This window comes from Eptesicus fuscus, chromosome 2 (genome assembly GCF_027574615.1).
Source record: "Eptesicus fuscus isolate TK198812 chromosome 2, DD_ASM_mEF_20220401, whole genome shotgun sequence".
NCBI classification, from domain to species: Eukaryota; Metazoa; Chordata; class Mammalia; order Chiroptera; family Vespertilionidae; genus Eptesicus; species Eptesicus fuscus.
In genome coordinates, this window is record NC_072474.1 from 71,310,146 (window position 1) to 71,328,481 (window position 18,336).

General features: G+C 35.3%; 1 protein-coding gene across 1 annotated transcript; it reads right to left on the reverse strand.

Moving 5' to 3' along the window:
• Positions 1-1,166: 1,166 nt before the first annotated feature.
• LOC103303910 (albumin) lies at positions 1,167-16,705 on the reverse strand. The gene is made up of 14 exons (XM_008160888.3): positions 16,627-16,705; positions 15,954-16,011; positions 14,972-15,104; positions 14,275-14,486; positions 13,338-13,470; positions 12,041-12,138; positions 9,921-10,050; positions 8,514-8,728; positions 7,193-7,325; positions 5,992-6,089; positions 4,351-4,489; positions 3,339-3,562; positions 1,839-1,971; positions 1,167-1,208 (listed from the first exon to the last, which is right to left on the reverse strand). Exons 1-14 carry the CDS (start codon positions 16,703-16,705, stop codon positions 1,167-1,169), a joined length of 1,827 nt encoding a protein of 608 aa, XP_008159110.2.
• Between the last annotated feature and the right edge of the window lie 1,631 nt (positions 16,706-18,336).

Genomic DNA, 18,336 nt, shown 5'->3' on the forward strand with positions numbered 1-18,336 from the left:
AATTTCCAATTTTCACCAATGAAAATAAGTCAAGCTTGCCCTCAACCCATGGCAGCTGAATTCTTCTGCTGAGCTAGGGGAGCAGACACCCCACTAGGTATTGTAAAGTCCTCTCTTCAACACTGATGACTTCATACTTATTCAAAGTCACAAGCTTTCATAATCATCCTCAGAGTCATTTACTTAATAGCTGTTTCTTACCTACACTAATCACAAACATACAAGGTGTCTTCTCCAAGTTAATTGCCATTTAGGACTGAAACAAACCACATTTTGAAACAACCAAATTTGCAGAGACAGGAAGTTCTTCCTTGTCTGAATGCACAATATGTAGGTTTTATCATGTGGCAAAGAGTAAGTTAAAGGCCATTTAGTGGAATAAGCATCAAGGTCAGTTTGGAAAATATAGAAGGAATTAATGCTCAGAAAAATGTTGCACAACTTGTTTTTCATGAAAAAAGAAGTTTTATATATATTTTTAATTTTCCCAAAAATATTACAACCAAAATAGATAAAACATGTTTATGGTCAAACATCTAAATTATAAAGTGGGCCTTTGTGTCCTAAGAAGAGAACATCTATTAAAACTCAGCATGTTGACATAATGGAAATTTAGTAGCAGATTATTTACTATTAAGTAGGAATTCACATAACAGATTTCTCATCTTCTTCAATGACATGAATTTGGTATTGAGCTATTAAGTTGAACCTTGTGAAATTATTGTCATTCAACTTTTTTTAACTTTCAAGAATGCATATCATCTTGCCTAACACCTGAAGTCATCCACTCTGAATCATTGCTTAGTTGAATGACTATCTACTGTGTCATACTAGGTCAGAACAGGACAGTGATTAACTGTCAAGCTCTGGTTTCAATTTTTAATTGTCACTCCACCTCTCAGAAGCTGGGTGATCCATAAGTAAACTACTCAGTCTATGCTTTGATCTGTGATTTTATTTTCCCATCTGAAATATTGGAATTATAATGGAACTCAATTTAGAAAACTATTGTGGAGAATTAAATAAGTTAATATAAACAAAGACCTTAAAACAGTGATTGGCATTAGTCCATATGGCTCTTAGCTATTTTAATATTAACTATTATAATTAATTTTTTAAAGAAAATCCAGAGAATATTACCTGAGATGTTTGTGAGTGTGTTGTTTTTAGGCCAAGGCAGCTTGACTTGAAGCAACAAGTTTTGGACCCTGAAAACAAAGAAATGAGAGATTTGGGGGAAGTATTAGCATCACTATTAGGATAAATAAACATTTATACAGCCATTGATGATTACAAAATAATTTTCCATGTTTCATACCCTTTAATACCAGCTTAGTACTAGAATCTCTAGAAGGAGACTATGAACACCCATTGCACCCAAAGCAATAAAAACATTACTCTCAAGTTGTAGAGAAAAAATAGTAAATGACTCAGATATTTAAATATAAACTTCCCACCTGCCTGAGAAATCAAGCACTCAGATTCAACCAAATTGCAAACCGATACTTTTAAATAAAATATTTAAATAAATTAAGGTTTTATTTTAACTATGTCTTTATCAAAAAGATTTCAGAACTTCTGAATATTTCTATTTGAATTCATAAGTGACCCAACTTTGAAAACAGAACAAATACTACAAATATCTAATAATATGCTTCAATTTAGCAGGAGATTTTTTAAAAAAATTCATTTAAGTTATTTTTTCAGACAACTGTATGTAGAAGAAAATTCCTGGGCCCCAATGTATAAGTGTCCTCAGATACAGTCCCCTGAGCCCTAGCCTGATCAAGCAGCAATAAAGGGCACTGTGCATATTAAAATTAAGACGACTCCAGCACCTCCTCTGCAAAGCAGGCTTCTTTGTCAGCAGCTGTGCAGCACTTCTGAAAGAAAGCTGTGAAATCCCCCATAACAGTTTTCAGTTGTTCCTCAGTTGCTTTGGGTTTGTGTTTCAATAGCTCCACAAGTGCACTGCATTTAAATGAAATGAAAACAAAACAGGGAAATGGTTACTCACATAAGAAAAATATAGATGCTAAAGACAGTAGTACTGTTGTTTGAGATCGTGAGTCTTAGAGCCAGGCAACTCTGAGCTTGAGGCCCAGGCTTACCACTATAAAATTCAATATTCTCATTTCCATAGGGAGGAGAATAAAATCCATGGGGTTGATGCAAGGTTCAAATAAAATCATCAATGTAAATTGTTCAACATCTGTGGTATCAATATATCCCTTTTCAGTTAAATCTCTAGAAATTATTATGTTATTGCATTTAGAAAGTATTCAGATTTTTAAATGTGTGCCGTGTTGAAGTTTATAGCAATTTAAGAGCTTAAAATGATCCTTAAAAGCTTAATTATTTGGACTCCATTTAAAAGTTTTTAATTAAAACCCAGCCAGCATGGCTCAGTGGTTGAGCATCAACCCATGGTTTGATTCCTGGCCAGGGCACATGCCTGGTTGTGGGCTTGATCTCCAATGTGGGGTGTGCAGGGGCAGCTGATCAATGACTCTCTCATCATTGTTGTTTCTGTCTCCCTCTCCCTTCCTCTCTGAAGTCAATTTAAAAATTTTAATAAGTTTTTAATCCAAGAATCTATAATTTTGGTTTTTAATTGGCCCATTCAAAATGAATATGCAGAGGCCATGGGAATCAAGACTATCCAAATTCATGGAAGCCAGTGGTTCTCTTTCATTGACATCTGCACAGATAATAGTGCTAGAGAGTCGTGTGAACACAAGTTTTGCAATATTCCTCTTAAGTCTATGGCCACGATCAGAACCCACCAGACATGACAGCAACTGTACGTTGCCTATCTAACCCCTAGTGACAGCAGCAGAGTCATGCTTCAGAACTCGCATTTCTAGATGTCTTTCATCCAAATTCCATTCTCAAAAGTTACATCTTGGAGGTTTACCTTGCCTGTGGGTTGCCATAGAACAAACTTCAAATAATCACTTATGCCTAGAAATAAATTCTTCTAAGACTTCTACTAACTAATTTGCTATATTCACAATGACTCAGTTAATTGTTCAGCTTTTTCTACTGGATCTGTCCTTAAGATATTAATCTTATTACTTATGCAGCCTTTTTCCACATAACTATTCTGAATGTTTTCTATAGAAAATTATAATATAATTTTGTTGTTATTGTTTATTTTGGTAAGAGAACAAAAACCTATCCGTTTTAATTTTGACAGTCTTATCACCTTAATAAGGCCAATACTTAAATTCTTTTTTCTAAGGGATTTAATCACTACTTAAGAAAATTTTGCCCATTCAATTGACAGTTTTCCCTATCAAGATTACAAACATATGCAGGAATGAAATGTTCCTCACGTTTGTTTCTTGACTTGTTGCTCAGGCTCGGGAAGTGCGCATACATCTGCATGGAAGGTGAATGTTTCAGCGCTAAATTCTTTGGGAGTATAGGTTTCATCAGCTTCCAGTGCAGAAAAGCATGGCCGTCTGTTCACCAATGACTCTGTGCAGCATTTGGTAACTCTGTCGCTCACTGGTGATTTCTCGTGCGACACGCACAACCAGTTCAAGACCACGGACAGCTGAAGAACAGGGAGTAGAGCAGAAATTCAAAAAGAAGCATAATGAAAAGTTTTCCATGAACTCCTACTTTCCAATAGACCAAAAGAAGTGTTGTATTTTAACTAGCAACACTGAATGCAAGATTGATCTCACTTGGAATATAATGAATAAAATAAACTGATGATCAAAATAGATCTTCTAGGGAACAGACTGATGAATCTCAGAGGCAAGGTGGGGGGAAGGGGGTGAAGAAGAGATTAACCAAATAACTTGTATGCATAATCTATGGACACAGAGAATAGTGAGGTGAAGGCCTGAGGAGGGAGCAGAAGTGGGAAGGAAGGGGTGAATAGGGGAAAACAGGGAAACATCTGTAATACTTTCAGCAATAAAGATAAACTTTTTAGAAAGTCTATGCCTACATTTGAGAAAATAATTCATTAAAATAATTTGAGGTGATTCCTAAGACATGTGTAGGAGTGGGAGAAAGCAGTCTTATACTGATACATTAATGGGAAAACCCCCCAAAAGTAAATTTTTTTAAATGATAGGATGAAGCATTAAATATTCATGGATTTTTTTTTCAGAATAATTTATCATCTTTAGGATCTTGTCTCAATCCTCATTCTGATGGTCAGGATGATGTAGGCAACCAAGTCCTACATACACACACACACACACACACACACACACACACACACACACACATACACACACATTTGTTCACTCCTGCTTCTGAAAGTTAACTTTATAAATATCTAAAGGCAAAATTAATCATTATTGACTTATTATATTTTAAAGGACTCACATAGTCTTCAGCACAACCCATTCTTTTTACTTCTGGAAGCTTGCAGCAATAACTGCCCACTCTGCCTAGTTTTCTTGAGACATCCACAAGAGTTGGAGTTGACACTTGGGGTAATTTCTTCGTGTAACGAACTAAGAGCCTGTAACAAAAGACTGTGTTTTCAAACAGGCAAGAAGCTATTTTTTCTAACATAGTAGGTGAAGCAAAGAACAATTAGACAAAATCAATTACAATTATTTTCCATTCATAAAATCATCTCCATCTTTTGTTTGGTGGGCTAGAATGGGGGAAGACCTTGTTCTAAGCAACTTGGTAAGCCTAACTTTGAATTCCAGCTGTGCTGTATAATTTTAGGAAAGTGACTTAGCTTACTATAATTCAGTGACATTAATGCATTTATTAATTGCTTCTTTCTTTCAATAAAACCTACTGAGAGTTTAATATGCAGGTGTGGGCTGAAGTAGGTTTATAGTTGCTCATATGGAAAAAGACATGCAGGTTAGGATTATTACTACAGTTTTATTAACTCTGTGTTTAGCTTACTCACAACTGTAATGCTACTCTTGCCCACCTCTGTATAGCAGCACTGTGCTAAATTAGAAAGATATGGATGAGTTTTCTCATCTATAAAAGAGAGGATGTGTACCTGACTCAATAGGAATGGTGCAGGGATTAAAAGACATAAAGTATGCCATCAACCTGGCATAAGATCTAGCATGTAACAACCCTTTATTAGGAATTCCAACGACCATTGAAAGGCAATGTATGGCTGTAATCTACTCAAGGGAAGAGACTTGTTAATTATTGCTATCCCTAGCACCCACAGTTAGAAGAGTGTTGACATTGATCAGTAAATATCTAGCTAATGATATATCCCTACTTGTCTTTACCTCCACAGGTAAGGCTCTATTAGATCAGGATATTATTCATCAACTCATATATTACAGTACTTCTTGAGTCACTGCTATTCAAGTCCAACTATTTGCTATTCTGGAAAGCATTGCTTTTTTTTGTCCATAAATTCTTCCTTAACCTTCAGAGGGCATCCTCAGTTCCTACAGCAAAATATTTAGTATTTTCCTTCCCAGTCTCAAAAGGCTAATTTTTTAAACTGAACTCAAATATAGGTCTCTTCAACCCATGAACTATTTTATCTCTCATTCTCCAGTCTTTCTTGATGGAGAGGGATTAGAAATATATACTGTATTTTCATGATTTCAAGTTCTATGACAGGATATATATATATATATATATATATATATATATAGTCTTAAAAATTACAAATTGATCTCACTTATATGTGGAATCTAGTAAATAAAATAAACTGATGAATAAAATAGATCCAGAGACATGGAAACATGGAATAGACTAACGAATCTCGGAGGGCATGGGTTGGGGGCAGGAAGTGATTAACCAAAGAATATATATTCATATATGCATAAGCCATGAACACAGACAATAGTGTGGTGAAGGCCTTGGGAGAGGGGAGTGAGTCGAAGGGGTAAAATGGGGGGGGGGGGTGGAGAAAGAGGGGACAACTGTAAGACACAACAATAAAGATAAATTTTTATAAAATAAATAAAAATTTTAAAACCTACAAATTGATCAAGAATGACATTAGTCAAAATCAAAAATACGTACGCATTTTGGAAGCCATACTCTCCAAGGTTTTCAAAGAGTTCACAATTTTTTGTGACTAATTCCTTTGGCTCATCCACAAGAGGCTTAAGTTCATCAAACTAAAAAATAAAAGAATTGTGTTTACAGGGTTCCACCCATGGACCAGATGCAGGATGTTTTTTGCCCCTATAGGCAGACTGAGAGCCTTTTTGAATGCTTCTGCCCAAGGTCATGTAAATAAACCTTTGATGCCAAACCTGTTACAGTACATCCACACTGCATGGTATAAGTGATTAAGAATATTCAAGCTCTGGAGTGTGACTGCTGGTTTTTTGGCAAGGTCATCCGACTCCTTTTTCTAGTTGTGGAACTTTACTTCTGATCACCAAGTTTTAGAAACCTCACCTCTAAAATGGGGATGACGATGGTACCAACCCAGAGAATGCTCTATAAAAACCACCTGAGCTAATGAAATTACAATAGTTCTTGGAACACAGTAATTCTCAATAAATTATAGCTGTGATTATAAGCACTATTATTTTTAAGCCATCTCTCCAGTTGGATCCTAAGCTCTCTGAAATAAGAGATTATATCTTGGGCATGGGATCCAGCATGGTGCCTGGCATATAGCAGGTTCTTGGTAAAGGAAAAAAATTGGAAACCACTCCACATGTTGAAAGTGTTAAATATCCTAAACCTGCTAAAAATCCCATTTTAGCATAGCAAAATATATTAAAAGTCCTCCAGAACTGATTTTCTCAACTTACTAAATTTCTTGTAAGACCATTCCTAAACCTTCTCAAAAAGATTTTAAAATAGTCTAAATGAATAGATTTCACAACCTTCCTTAAGATACTAATTTTTGATACTAGATAAATCTTGAAATCAGGTTAATTATCTTCATATCTAAGTTATATCACTTTAAATTAACATTTACATTTACTTTATCTTATTTTGTTCTCAGGACTGTGAAAAAGAGGAAAGATGTGGTCAATATTTTTGAAATTAGAGCTTGCTCTTTTCTGAGCCTTTTTTTTATATACACTACTCTAGTTTTTATTAACTAGCTTATTGAGGCCATTTTCCCTAAAATGCTTAAGAGCACAAAATTGAAATTATCTCAAGAGAATATCTCAATTGCATTATATAATATATTGCATTCTGGCATTATTTTTCTCTCTTATTATTGTAATCACCAGACAAAGAGCTTTGAGAAACCTACCGCTTTGGAATAGCATGCATGAGCATCATCGGTGGCACAGCACCTCTCCAGTGTGGCTTCATATCCCTTGGCAAGTCTCAGCAGCAATGAGACAGCGTAGTCAGGATGCCTTCTTGAGTACTCATACAAAAACCTAATTAAGATGAAAATAAAATAGACTTAGTTGAACAAAGAAGCAAGAAAAATCACCTAACTAACCTCAAGCATGACTCATACCCCAAAGGTTCGATTTGATCAAACCCATGCAATAAAGCTTGGTGGCCAAGGGCTAGGGTTCAGAGTAAAGCAACTTCATTCAAATCCTTGCTCTAACACTTATTTTACTATATCACCTTAGGCAACTTATTAAAACTATCAGAACCTTAGTTCCCTCCTCTTTAGAATGGAGATAATAATACGATCTATCTCAGAAGGTGGATTGTGAGAAACACATGTCATAATGTGTGCATAATACACACTGGCACATATTAAATGTTTGATCAATGACACCTGTTATTATGTTTTTTTGTTTGATTTGGACTACATCTCAGAAAGGTTCAGATAGATAGATAATAGATGATAGATAGATGATAGATAGATAGATGATAGATAGATAGATAGATAGATAGATAGATAGATAGATAGATAGATATTCTTAAATTTTTAGTTTCCTCTCTGTATGAGTGAAATCTTGAAGGGCACATAATTTTGTAAAATATTATTTAGTGCACAGAATGCTATTATAATCCAACAATAAAATTCAAAAGTTTATCACAACTTACTGACTGTAAATAATCATTTATTTTATCATTTAATTGTATGCTGCCTTGCCATGCTACTGAACATCTGGTCTTTACAAACAAATTAAAGTTCCTCGTAGCAGACTCCATACTTCTCTTTATACACCTATTCTGCTGTCTGATAGATATAGAGCTATGAAGATGTATGACTTATATTCATCCATATATGTCATGGTAAGTTCAAGAAATACTCTTTAAATAAATAAGCTAACAATATGTATATAATTTATATGTACACAAAATTTTTCTAGAGGTATTGCCAGAAATATTCCTAAGGTGCAAAGAATAGGGGGAGGGGTGATAGAAAATTCTACTTTCTCCTCTTCTCTATTGATTGAGACTTTGCCATGAGCAGATATTATTTTATGAATATTTTAAAAACTAATTGATTTTTTTCCCAAAACTTTTAAAGGCTCAGAGAGGGAAGGATAAAGTAGCACTGCAGGCAACAATTGTAACACCTCCAAAGGAAAGCCTAGAAGTGTTTTCTAAATCCTCAGAGCCTATAAAAGCGATGAAAGGATCATTCTTCATCCACTTACGTGCCCAGGAAGACATCTTTTGCCTCCTTATAGTTTTTGCAAACATCCTTATCATCAACAAAATCAGCATTTAATGGGGCCAAGTCACTAGGCAAATTATCATTTTCCACCTCAGTAAGGCACTGGGATTTTTCCAACACAGGTTTATCACAACATTCCTGCAGTTTGTTGGAGATTGTAGCTTGATTTTCACACATATACTTGGCAAGATCCGCCTATAAGCAAGTTGATGAAAATTGTTCAAAGTCAATTGACATCCCAATACTTTCTCTCCAGACTTTTATCATGTTGGCAGAACACATCCACTGTATTCTAAGACCATGTACATACCAACCTGCCTTCTATGAACATTTTCAGTCTATGCTCAGAAATCTGGAGACTCAGAACTACTAAAATATTTCCACTTGCTTAAAAGCTAATCAATAACTGTTATTTATTAAATTTATATTTCTACTGTTAAGGCACTTAAGTTTCAAAATTAAAACCCAATAGTAGAGGGCTGGGTGAAAAAGATATAGGGATTAAGAAATACATATTTGTAGTTACAGAATAGTCACAGAGATGTAATTTACAGCACAGGGAATATAGTCAATAGTATCCTAATGACTATGTGTGGGAAACATCGGGGGGCTAATCTGTACTATAAAGTATATGATTTTCTAACCACTGTGCTGTACATCTGAAACTAATACAGAATAATACTAAATGTGGAGATATATATATATATATATATATATATATATATATATATATATATATATATATATATATATAGTTTTTCCAAATATTCCCCAACATTAAATGCCTGCATTTGGAAAGCAAATAACTAAATAAAGTGCGAGGGATTTTTGGAAAATTAGTCAAGAGCATAGTCACAGGCCCAACTTACACATGTAAATTTTGTATAATCTGCCTTAAATTTTCCAGAAAGTGTTCTGAGAAATTAGGATTCTGATATTTGTTCGTGTATTTACATTTTGGGAACAGAGATATCGTGCTAAATATTTGTATATTAAGGGAGGATATATAGAAAAAAATTACATGATATGCAAAGGTCTCTTCAGGTACCAACTCTAATCCAATTCTACCCATGTCCCAAAATTTTTTCTTAGTAAACAACCTTTGCAGCTGTCCTACTTCAGTTTAAGCTTTTGTTCTCAGAATACGACTGAAAGGAATTAGAAATTAATGAATGCATTTATCAGATCATTTTGTGAGTGCAATAGCCAGGTTTATATAAATAAATAAATAAATAAATAAATAAATAAATAAATAAATAAAATGCCATAAGGCATATTAGACATAGAAGAAAATTTCAGTTCATTGTTAGCGGTCACCAATTATACTAAGCAAATTCATTGTACCCACTGAAGCATGTTACCAAAGAGAATACTGAGGATTCCTTACCCTGTCATCTGCACATTCAAGCATGTCACCTGCGCAGCATTCCTTGTGGACTTTGGTAAGATCTGCCACCAGTTTGGAAACCTCCATAAAGTCAGCATTGGGAAATTTCTGACTCAGGCGAGCGACGGACCTAAAAGGAAAATTCACCCATCACAACTTATTAACATCCAGTATTTTATGTGAAAGCACTAGGAAAATACTACTTTTAAGAAGAAAATTCAGGACAAAATTAAATATAGAAATAATTTTTAAAATTCATTCATTCTTATTTTAGTGCTATTTCTAAATCAAATTGTTATCTTAGGGCAAAATGTTTCTTTAGGGCAGAATTCTCTATTCTAAGTGTGTGTGATGGGTAGAAAAAAGTCAGCGATTCATAAAATCAGAAATCAAAGAGGCATTCTGAAAGAGGTGACATCTGAGAAGCATCAGGTTTGGAGCCCATATCTGACTTCCAGATCTGACTTTATTGCTTATTATCAGTGTGATCCTCAGATAGTTACTTAGATTCTCTGAGCTTTAGCCCTGGAGAGACACACAGCATGCTGCATCAAAGGATTGTGGTGAGAATTAAATTAGATGATGCATAGGAAAGCATTTTATAAACTGGAAAGGGCCACACAAACTCCAATTATCTTTGTTATCAATAAAAAGCCTTCTTCCTGAGTTCCAAAGCACATAGAGAAAAGAAATTTCATATATTTTCAAGATTAGAGAGTCTAACATATTTTTACCAAGAAATTGATCCAGCACAGTCTCTAAGCCTGATGACAAGATGTGAAAGGCTAATATCTACAAGCTTTCACAAATCATTTCAGACTTGCCTAAATCTGATAAAAGATACTTCTTCGCCAAAACCAGCCACAGCCTGTTTAATTGTGCATTGTTTCACATTGGATGATTTTGTTTAATTATTTGTTAGATTTTAATGTGTAGATGATAGAGGTGACAAGCAAAGATAGTACAAGTGATGGTTTGTAGAAACGTTGCAAAATGTCTGTTATTCTATCTTCTGTTCATGTTGATTAGCTGTTGACAAGCAAATGAGGAATTGGGATGAGGGTAGGAAGGGGGTTCTTGGCTCTTAGAACCAGCTAAGTAATATAAAAATAGAAGTCCAGGCAAAAACAAGAAATTAAGAACAGAGCTGGAACTATGAGAAAATGAGAAGTGATCTTGATGGCTGAATTTAATTATCACAACTTAAAAAACAAGCAGATAGTTTCAGATAATTGCAGGGGGCTGGAGGAGACAAAACTAAATAACAGACCCTGACTACAACAGTATAAGAATCATGGACCATTAGAATAAAATCCCTATTAAAAAGGTGAAGGGATTAAGTACAAAATGGTAGTAACAGAATAATCATGGGGACATAAAGTACAGCTTAGGGAATTTGGTCAACAATATTCTAATAACTAAAGATGGGTACAAGTTTTATTGGAATGATCAGTTATTTAAGTTATAATGTCTAATCACTGGGGTACATATGAAACTAATATAATATTGTAATAGTATGTGAACTATAATTGAAAAATAAAATTTATTTTAAAAAAAGAATAAGCCCCCTAGTCTTTAGAAGTAAATGGGCGTTTAAATAACTATCATAGAATTACCCAAAAAAAAATCATCTAATTTTTTTACTACTTTGAAAACATATAATAAAAATAATGATCAATTGTCAATTATGCTCTGATTTTTCACTTCTGTTAAATTTCTGACTTTTAGATAACAAGAAGGATATACATGAAAGCACTGTGTAAAAACTCATATAAATGTTCCCTGGCCAGATGGCTCAGTTAGTTGGAGCATTATTCCATGCCCCAAAGGGTTTCGGCTTGATTCCTGATCAGGTCACATAACTAGGTAGCAGGTGTCTTCCCTGATTGGGAAGCACTGATCTATGTTTCTCTCTCACATCGATGTCTCTCTCTCTCTCTCTCTCTCTCTCTCTCTCTCTCTCTCTCTCTCTCTCTCCCTCCCTCTCTTGCTAAAAATAAATCAATAAAAACATATCCTCATGTGAAGATTAAGAAAAAAACTCATATAAAGTACAATTTTGTCAACTGAACCATCATCATTTACATCATTATAAAATACAAAAACTAAATTTTAAATACCATGCTTTGAAAGCTCTGTCTCCGAATTTCTGGAGACTGGAGCACTTCAGTCTCTGTCTGGCACCTGAAACCATTACTTTTTCCTTCAAGGCATCCATCTGCAAAAAGAAATAGTTTTGAAAATATATTTTAAAACTCTATATAAAATATCCCTTCATAAGTTCAGATAAGACTATAACAAATTAAATTTTAAAGACATATTGTACACCTAAATTCCCAAGTATTCACCATTGGCAAATAATTCATTTGCTGTGTAGTTAGAGGAAAAATCAGTCTGGTCATAGTGGAAGCCCCTAGGTAGTGAACAACCAGCATGGGGGCATGGCCAGGGAAAAGGGAACTGAAAAGAATGGTAGAAGAACAGAGTACACTAACATCCCAGAAAATGTAATTTTATTGATTTCTTAATTTTGCATAAATTCATTTCAATCCCTCCTTCACCAACTCTCACATCAATAAAATCCCTAGAAAAGACGATGAGTACATAATAAATATTTATAGAATGAATGAAACAAGCTAGGCTTCTAGAAGCAGTGAAATTCTCCACTTTGAATTCCTCCACAATAGGAAAGACTCGTGAAAAGATAAATAAAAACTGTGGCCCTTTGTTGTGCAATTTTACAAATGAGTTTATCCTATATAATAAAAGGCTAATATGCAAATTGACCAAACAGCAGAATGACCAGTCACTATGACCCACACTGACCACCAGGAGGCAGATGCTCAATGCAGGAGCTGCCCCCTGGTGTTCATTGCTCTCCCACAGGAGGAGCACCGCTCAGCCTGAAGCTGGGCCCCAGGATGGCAAGCGCAACAGTGGTGGCGGGAGGCTCTCCTGCCTCTGCGACAGCGCTAAGGATGTCCGACTGCAGGCTTAAGCTCACTTCCCGCAGGGAGGGGGCCAAAGCTGTCAGTTGGACATCCCCCAAAGGTTCTTGGACTGCAAGAGGGAACAGGCCAGGCTGAGGGACACCCTCTCTTCCCCCCTCCCCCCGCCACCGAGTGCATGAATTTCGTGTATCGGACCTCTAGTTTCACTATAAAAAGAAGAGGGTATTTAGACACATACACAGTGGTTCTCTATAAGATCTGCTGGGGTAAAACTTAGAAGGAGTAATGAGGATGTCATAGACCTTCAATGAGGGTGAAAAATCTTTGGGGCGAATAAAGTAAGGAAGGCTTTTTTGACCAAGTAAAGAAGTTTATATCAGAGACTTAGGTACCCTACATCTAGCCATAAAGTGTCCCAAATCTGAGGTTTGAGTCTTAACTGGCTCTTCTGTTCTGCTGGGCATACCTTTGGTCCAAGGCAGGCAGCTTTATCAGCAGCTGCGCAGCATTTTGTCAAAACTCCTTTATATTCGTGAGCATAGTAAAGGAGCTCTGGGCCATAAAAGAAAGGATGTCTCCTGGCAACTTCATATAAGTACCTAAAATTTTAAAAATAAGAACAGGCAGTCATTTTTTCTGTAGCAGCCAGTATTACAGGGACAATTATTATTAACAATTTCTCTAGAAACTCCAAAACTCAAAGACATCTAACATCAATTAAACCAATTTGCACATGATGACCTTGCCTTTGTCATAATTTAAGTCAATAAATAGATTAAAGTTATACGCACATATATAAAGTAAAATTAAGTTAATTCTGACAATAAGCTAAGTTAATTCTGGCAATAACTAAATGAAGTTAATTCATAAAATTTTAATGTGGACAACCCTAAGTAATGTACAACCATCATGTGGGCATTGCCAGGGAAAAGGGAACTGTTAATGTTTTCCATACAGATCATATCCTGTTTCAATGAATTCCAATAGATGATTGATCAAATTTTTTATTGTGTAAAATTTTATAGCATTAAATAATATTTCTTTGAATTTGTCATTAGAACAAAAGCTTCTAAGACTTAATGTTGAAAATATTTTTATAGTAGTTGTTATAATGAGTCTTGACCGATTTTATAATTTTTAATGATGAAGCACAAATATCTGATTCCTGCCCTGGGTGGGTGGCTCAGTTGGTTGGAGCATCCTCTCCTACACCTAAGTTGGGGGGGGGGGGGGGGAGGGGGAAGGAATGGTTTGATTCTGCAGGCAACCAATCAATGTCTCTCTCTTTCTCTCTCCCTTTCTCTCTCTCTCTCTCTCTCTCTCTCTCTCTCTCTCTCTCTCTCTCTCTCTCTAATCAATAAAAATATATCCTCTGGTGAGGATTAAAAAATCTGATTACTTACTTTCCCAACAACTTCTGTTCATTTTCCGTAAAGGCAGTGCACATTGCTTCGGGATCTGGTCTCACCAATGCAGGCAGGTTTGGGTTATCATCTTTGTGTTTCAGGAAGCATTCGTTTCTCTCGGGTTCTTGTTTTTCACAGCAGTCAGCCATGTCACCATAGGTGTCACGAAGAGATGCTACCGTACACAATTTATCTCCAAAAAGGGCGTGCTAAATGGAAGACAGAGGCTTCAAATTGCTAGGCAGTGTTTTATCTTCTTTACACCCGAAGAACAGTATTAAAAATGTTATATACTGGTAAATCTTGGCGAGGAAATGATATTACAACCCACTTTTTTCTCAGGTTTAGAGAGTTTCCCCTGATTTGATAACCTATGTGTAATTTTTTTAAGAAGTAATTATCACACTGTTAGTTACAGTGGATAAAATAGAAGGGCACATTAGAGAAGAAAGTGTATTTAAATCCACTATGATCATTGTGTGTGATCTCAATAAAGAAAAGCTTTAGAACTATAGCCATAGCTAGAATATCTCTATCATAGAAGAAATGATGCCTCTACCCATTTGTGAGTGTTGCTTACAAATATGGTCATTTAATAATAATAGGGAAAGCCAAAATGGGGTGTTTTCCCTTTGTAGTGCTCAGGGTTACTTAAAATAAGAAGAAATAACATTCAAAATCACAATGTACTTACAAGTGACTTGCCACAATTTTCAGCTGACTCATCAGCAACACAAGTTTTTGCAAACTCGGTTACTTCATTTGCTAACTTTACATGTTCTTCAAATGGGCATTGCTGGAGATACTGAGCAAAGGTAACCAGCACCCTGAAACACAGGACATAAAAAAATTGGTATAATAAAATTTAATATAAAATAGGTTGCTATGCTAGAGAACAAATGTTCTATAGTATTTTTTGCATCTTACTATTATCCTGAAAGACTATTCACATCAGCAATCATCTGAGGCCTAAACAGGTATATGTGGTTTTTTAAGCAAAGAGGATATGTGTTTCCACCATATTTAAGTATATATGTGAGTAGATGAACACATACAGAGCAAGCAAGCAACATGCATTTTAAATAGGTATAATTGTTAAGATGAGGGGCATTACATAGGCCCTTGTACTATTTAAAACAAAAAACAAAAACCATACACACATTTCCTTTAATCAGGCTATAGAATGAAATTGACCTTTAAAAAATAAGCTATTTTCTCATTCTTTACTAAATTGAAAACATATTAAAATGCTCTCTAGAAATGACAAATCTATTTGCTTGGTAAAGGAATCTGAGAGTGTTCTGGGAAAGGAACCATATTTTAAAGTCTTTCCCCTCAATCAAGCTTATGTAAGCGTTCCAGAGCTACTATACTTCCCCATACAGTAGCCATCAGCCACGTGTAACTATATAGTTAAATTAATTAAAATTACATACAATTGAAACTTTTGATTCTCAGTTGCACTTGCCAAGTTCAAAGTTCTCAACAACCATGTGTGGCCAGTGGCTAGCACATTGGTCAACACTGATATGGAATATTTTCATGAATGCAGAAAATTCTACTGGACGATACTGTTCTAGCGTCTGGACTCTGATGACAGGGGAATGTAAGAACTTCAGAATAATAACCAATCCTATTAGAAGCATTAAATTTGAGTCTTCAATATTGTAACTTACAGGCCTCTGAAATATTCTTCTCCCAAATCCTTAAACCGATGAGCAACTTCACTCTTGTCTGTGGGGGGAAAAAGATTTGTTTAAATACTGAAGAAAACAACTGGTTATGATATTAGTTTTTATGTTTCTCTCCATTTGACTTAGTATTCATTTGCTCAAAAATATTGGGATGACAGTGAACTATTTCTTCTGCTTTTAAACAAGAGATGATTCATTCACCAATGATACTTTTGAAAAATCATTAAATAATTATAGCTTTATATTCAAACTTGGATAAGATATAATGCTACTGAGAGGACCGTATGAAGGAAAAAATATAAACACAAATTTTATTTATAAGACTAACAACACAGGTTGTGTTGTTTTAATGCATCAAGGTGCAGTGGATAGGGCTTTGGCAATTTGAAGTTATGAATTCTGTCTTCAACTAATTCTGTGAAGTTTAAGTCCCTCTATGTCCCATTATATGCAAAGGGAAATGACAGTCACTAAACAATCCCCACCTTTTTCACTTAGGATAACTTCCTAAAGGTTCACAAACACAAAATATCGTCACAGTCTAGAAATTAATGCTAAAGGAAAACTTACTTCTTTAAAGATGCAGGGTTTACTGAAACTTTCTTTTACTGGTAAAATAAAATAAATTTGAACAATAGAAAAATAGAATTCTTACGTGCATCTCGACGAAACACACCCCTGGAGTAAGCAGAGCTGAAAAGAAAGAGAACACAAAGAAAGGTTACCCCCTTCATTGTGCCAAAGGTTTGTGGGGTTGAAGGGAAGGTAGGATGAATGGAGAGAAATTAGCACTAATATACTTCTTTAACCGATCATTGTAGATTATTAACTAGACTCATCTTTGTATTTCATTGGCTCTCAACTGATTACAAAATTCATAATGTTCTTGCCAAAAAATTGTTTGACTAAATCCCTTGCGTATGTTTGCCATCTGGACCTGTTTTCTCCACAAGACCTTGTCAATTCATTCAAGTTATGTAAAATATCTTATCTAATTTTACCTAAGAGTTTAAACAATCTGTACCTATCATTCATGACCATGTTCTTTGTCTGTGATTTACCATTTGAACATTTTAGTTTTTAATATTTGCAAAAATTTAGCCAAACCAATGACTCAGTATGGGAACAAGACATACTAAAAGAGCTAAGCTCTGAACCATATATATTATGAATTCATTATTCATTTTACAATGAATAATGGAACCAGACTTGCCCTTTAGGTCACAGATGAATAGAAATAAAAGAATGTCTGCCTTCTGAGAAAGAGTTTATTTGAAGTTGATGTCTAGCCCTAGTTTTTTTAATGAGTTTCCAGGAAAGACTTGATCAAACAGGAAATTCTTATAATTCAGTATAATCCTATTAATAAAGACGGAATTTGCAAATTGACTGTCACTTCAAGACAAAGATGGCAGCTCCCACACCCAATAAGGAGGAATATGCAAATTGGCGCAACAAAGATGGCGGCGGCCAGTATGGATGCTTGTGTCATCACCATGGTGACAACGCAGGTGTTCCACCCACCCCAGCCGCTCCGGGCCTCTGGGCAGCACACAGGGAGCTACAGGAGGGCGGCAGGGCCAGAGCGATGCAGAAGGCAGCAGCCAGAGCAAAGGCCCGGGTCCTGGGTGCCAGAGGGAAACCGGTGCCCACAGCCAGGGGAAGGAAGGCCTATTCTTGCACAAATCTTTGTGCATTGGGCCTCTAGTTGTATTACTAATTCTCAAAATTAGCCTTTGTCATAACACCTATACTTTGTGCATATGTTTCATTTAATAAATGAAAAGAATAATATTTGTTTCTCCATCTACTTTGCACTGCAATATCATATTACAATACAATAGTAAAGAGGGAAAACCATGCCCTAACTGGTTTGGCTCAGTGAATAGAGTGTCGGCTGTGGACTGAAGGGTCCCAGGTTCGATTCCAGTCAAGGGCATGTACCTTGGTTGTGGGCATATCCCCAGTAGGGGGTGTGCAAGAGGCAGCTGATCAATGTTTCTCTCTCATTGATTTTTCTAACTCTCTCCCTCTCTGTAAAAAAATCAATAAAATATATTTTAAAAAAGAGGGAAAACCAAAAAAAGTCATTCATGATTTTAGAAGCTGATCATGGATTTTCCTGTGTTCCATGAAGATCCCAAAGTTCTCAAATATAAAAAATGAAAACTGTTTAATCTTTCCCTACATTACCAATAAGGTGTATTCCTTGTGCATATCTTTATTAAAGATTAATAAATGGTTATAAAATTAAAATATTTTATTCTTAATACTATCTTCATGCTTAAAATCTATCTTAATTAATAAGCAATGCTTTAACATTTGCATTTTGTGGATTCCTAAAGTAATAATTCCAACATTTTTT

Excerpts from the sequence above, each read along its gene's own strand:
- LOC103303910 (XM_008160888.3), bottom strand. The coding sequence starts at position 16,705 with ATGAAGGGGGTAACCTTTCTTTGTGTTCTCTTTCTTTTCAGCTCTGCT. Across the intron at positions 10,051-12,040 it reads GACAGAGCTTTCAAAGCATG|GTCCGTCGCTCGCCTGAGTC; the intron begins GTATTTAAAATT and ends TTTTCCTTTTAG. Across the intron at positions 1,972-3,338 it reads CAACAAGTCAAGAAACAAAC|TGCACTTGTGGAGCTATTGA; the intron begins GTGAGGAACATT and ends ATTTAAATGCAG.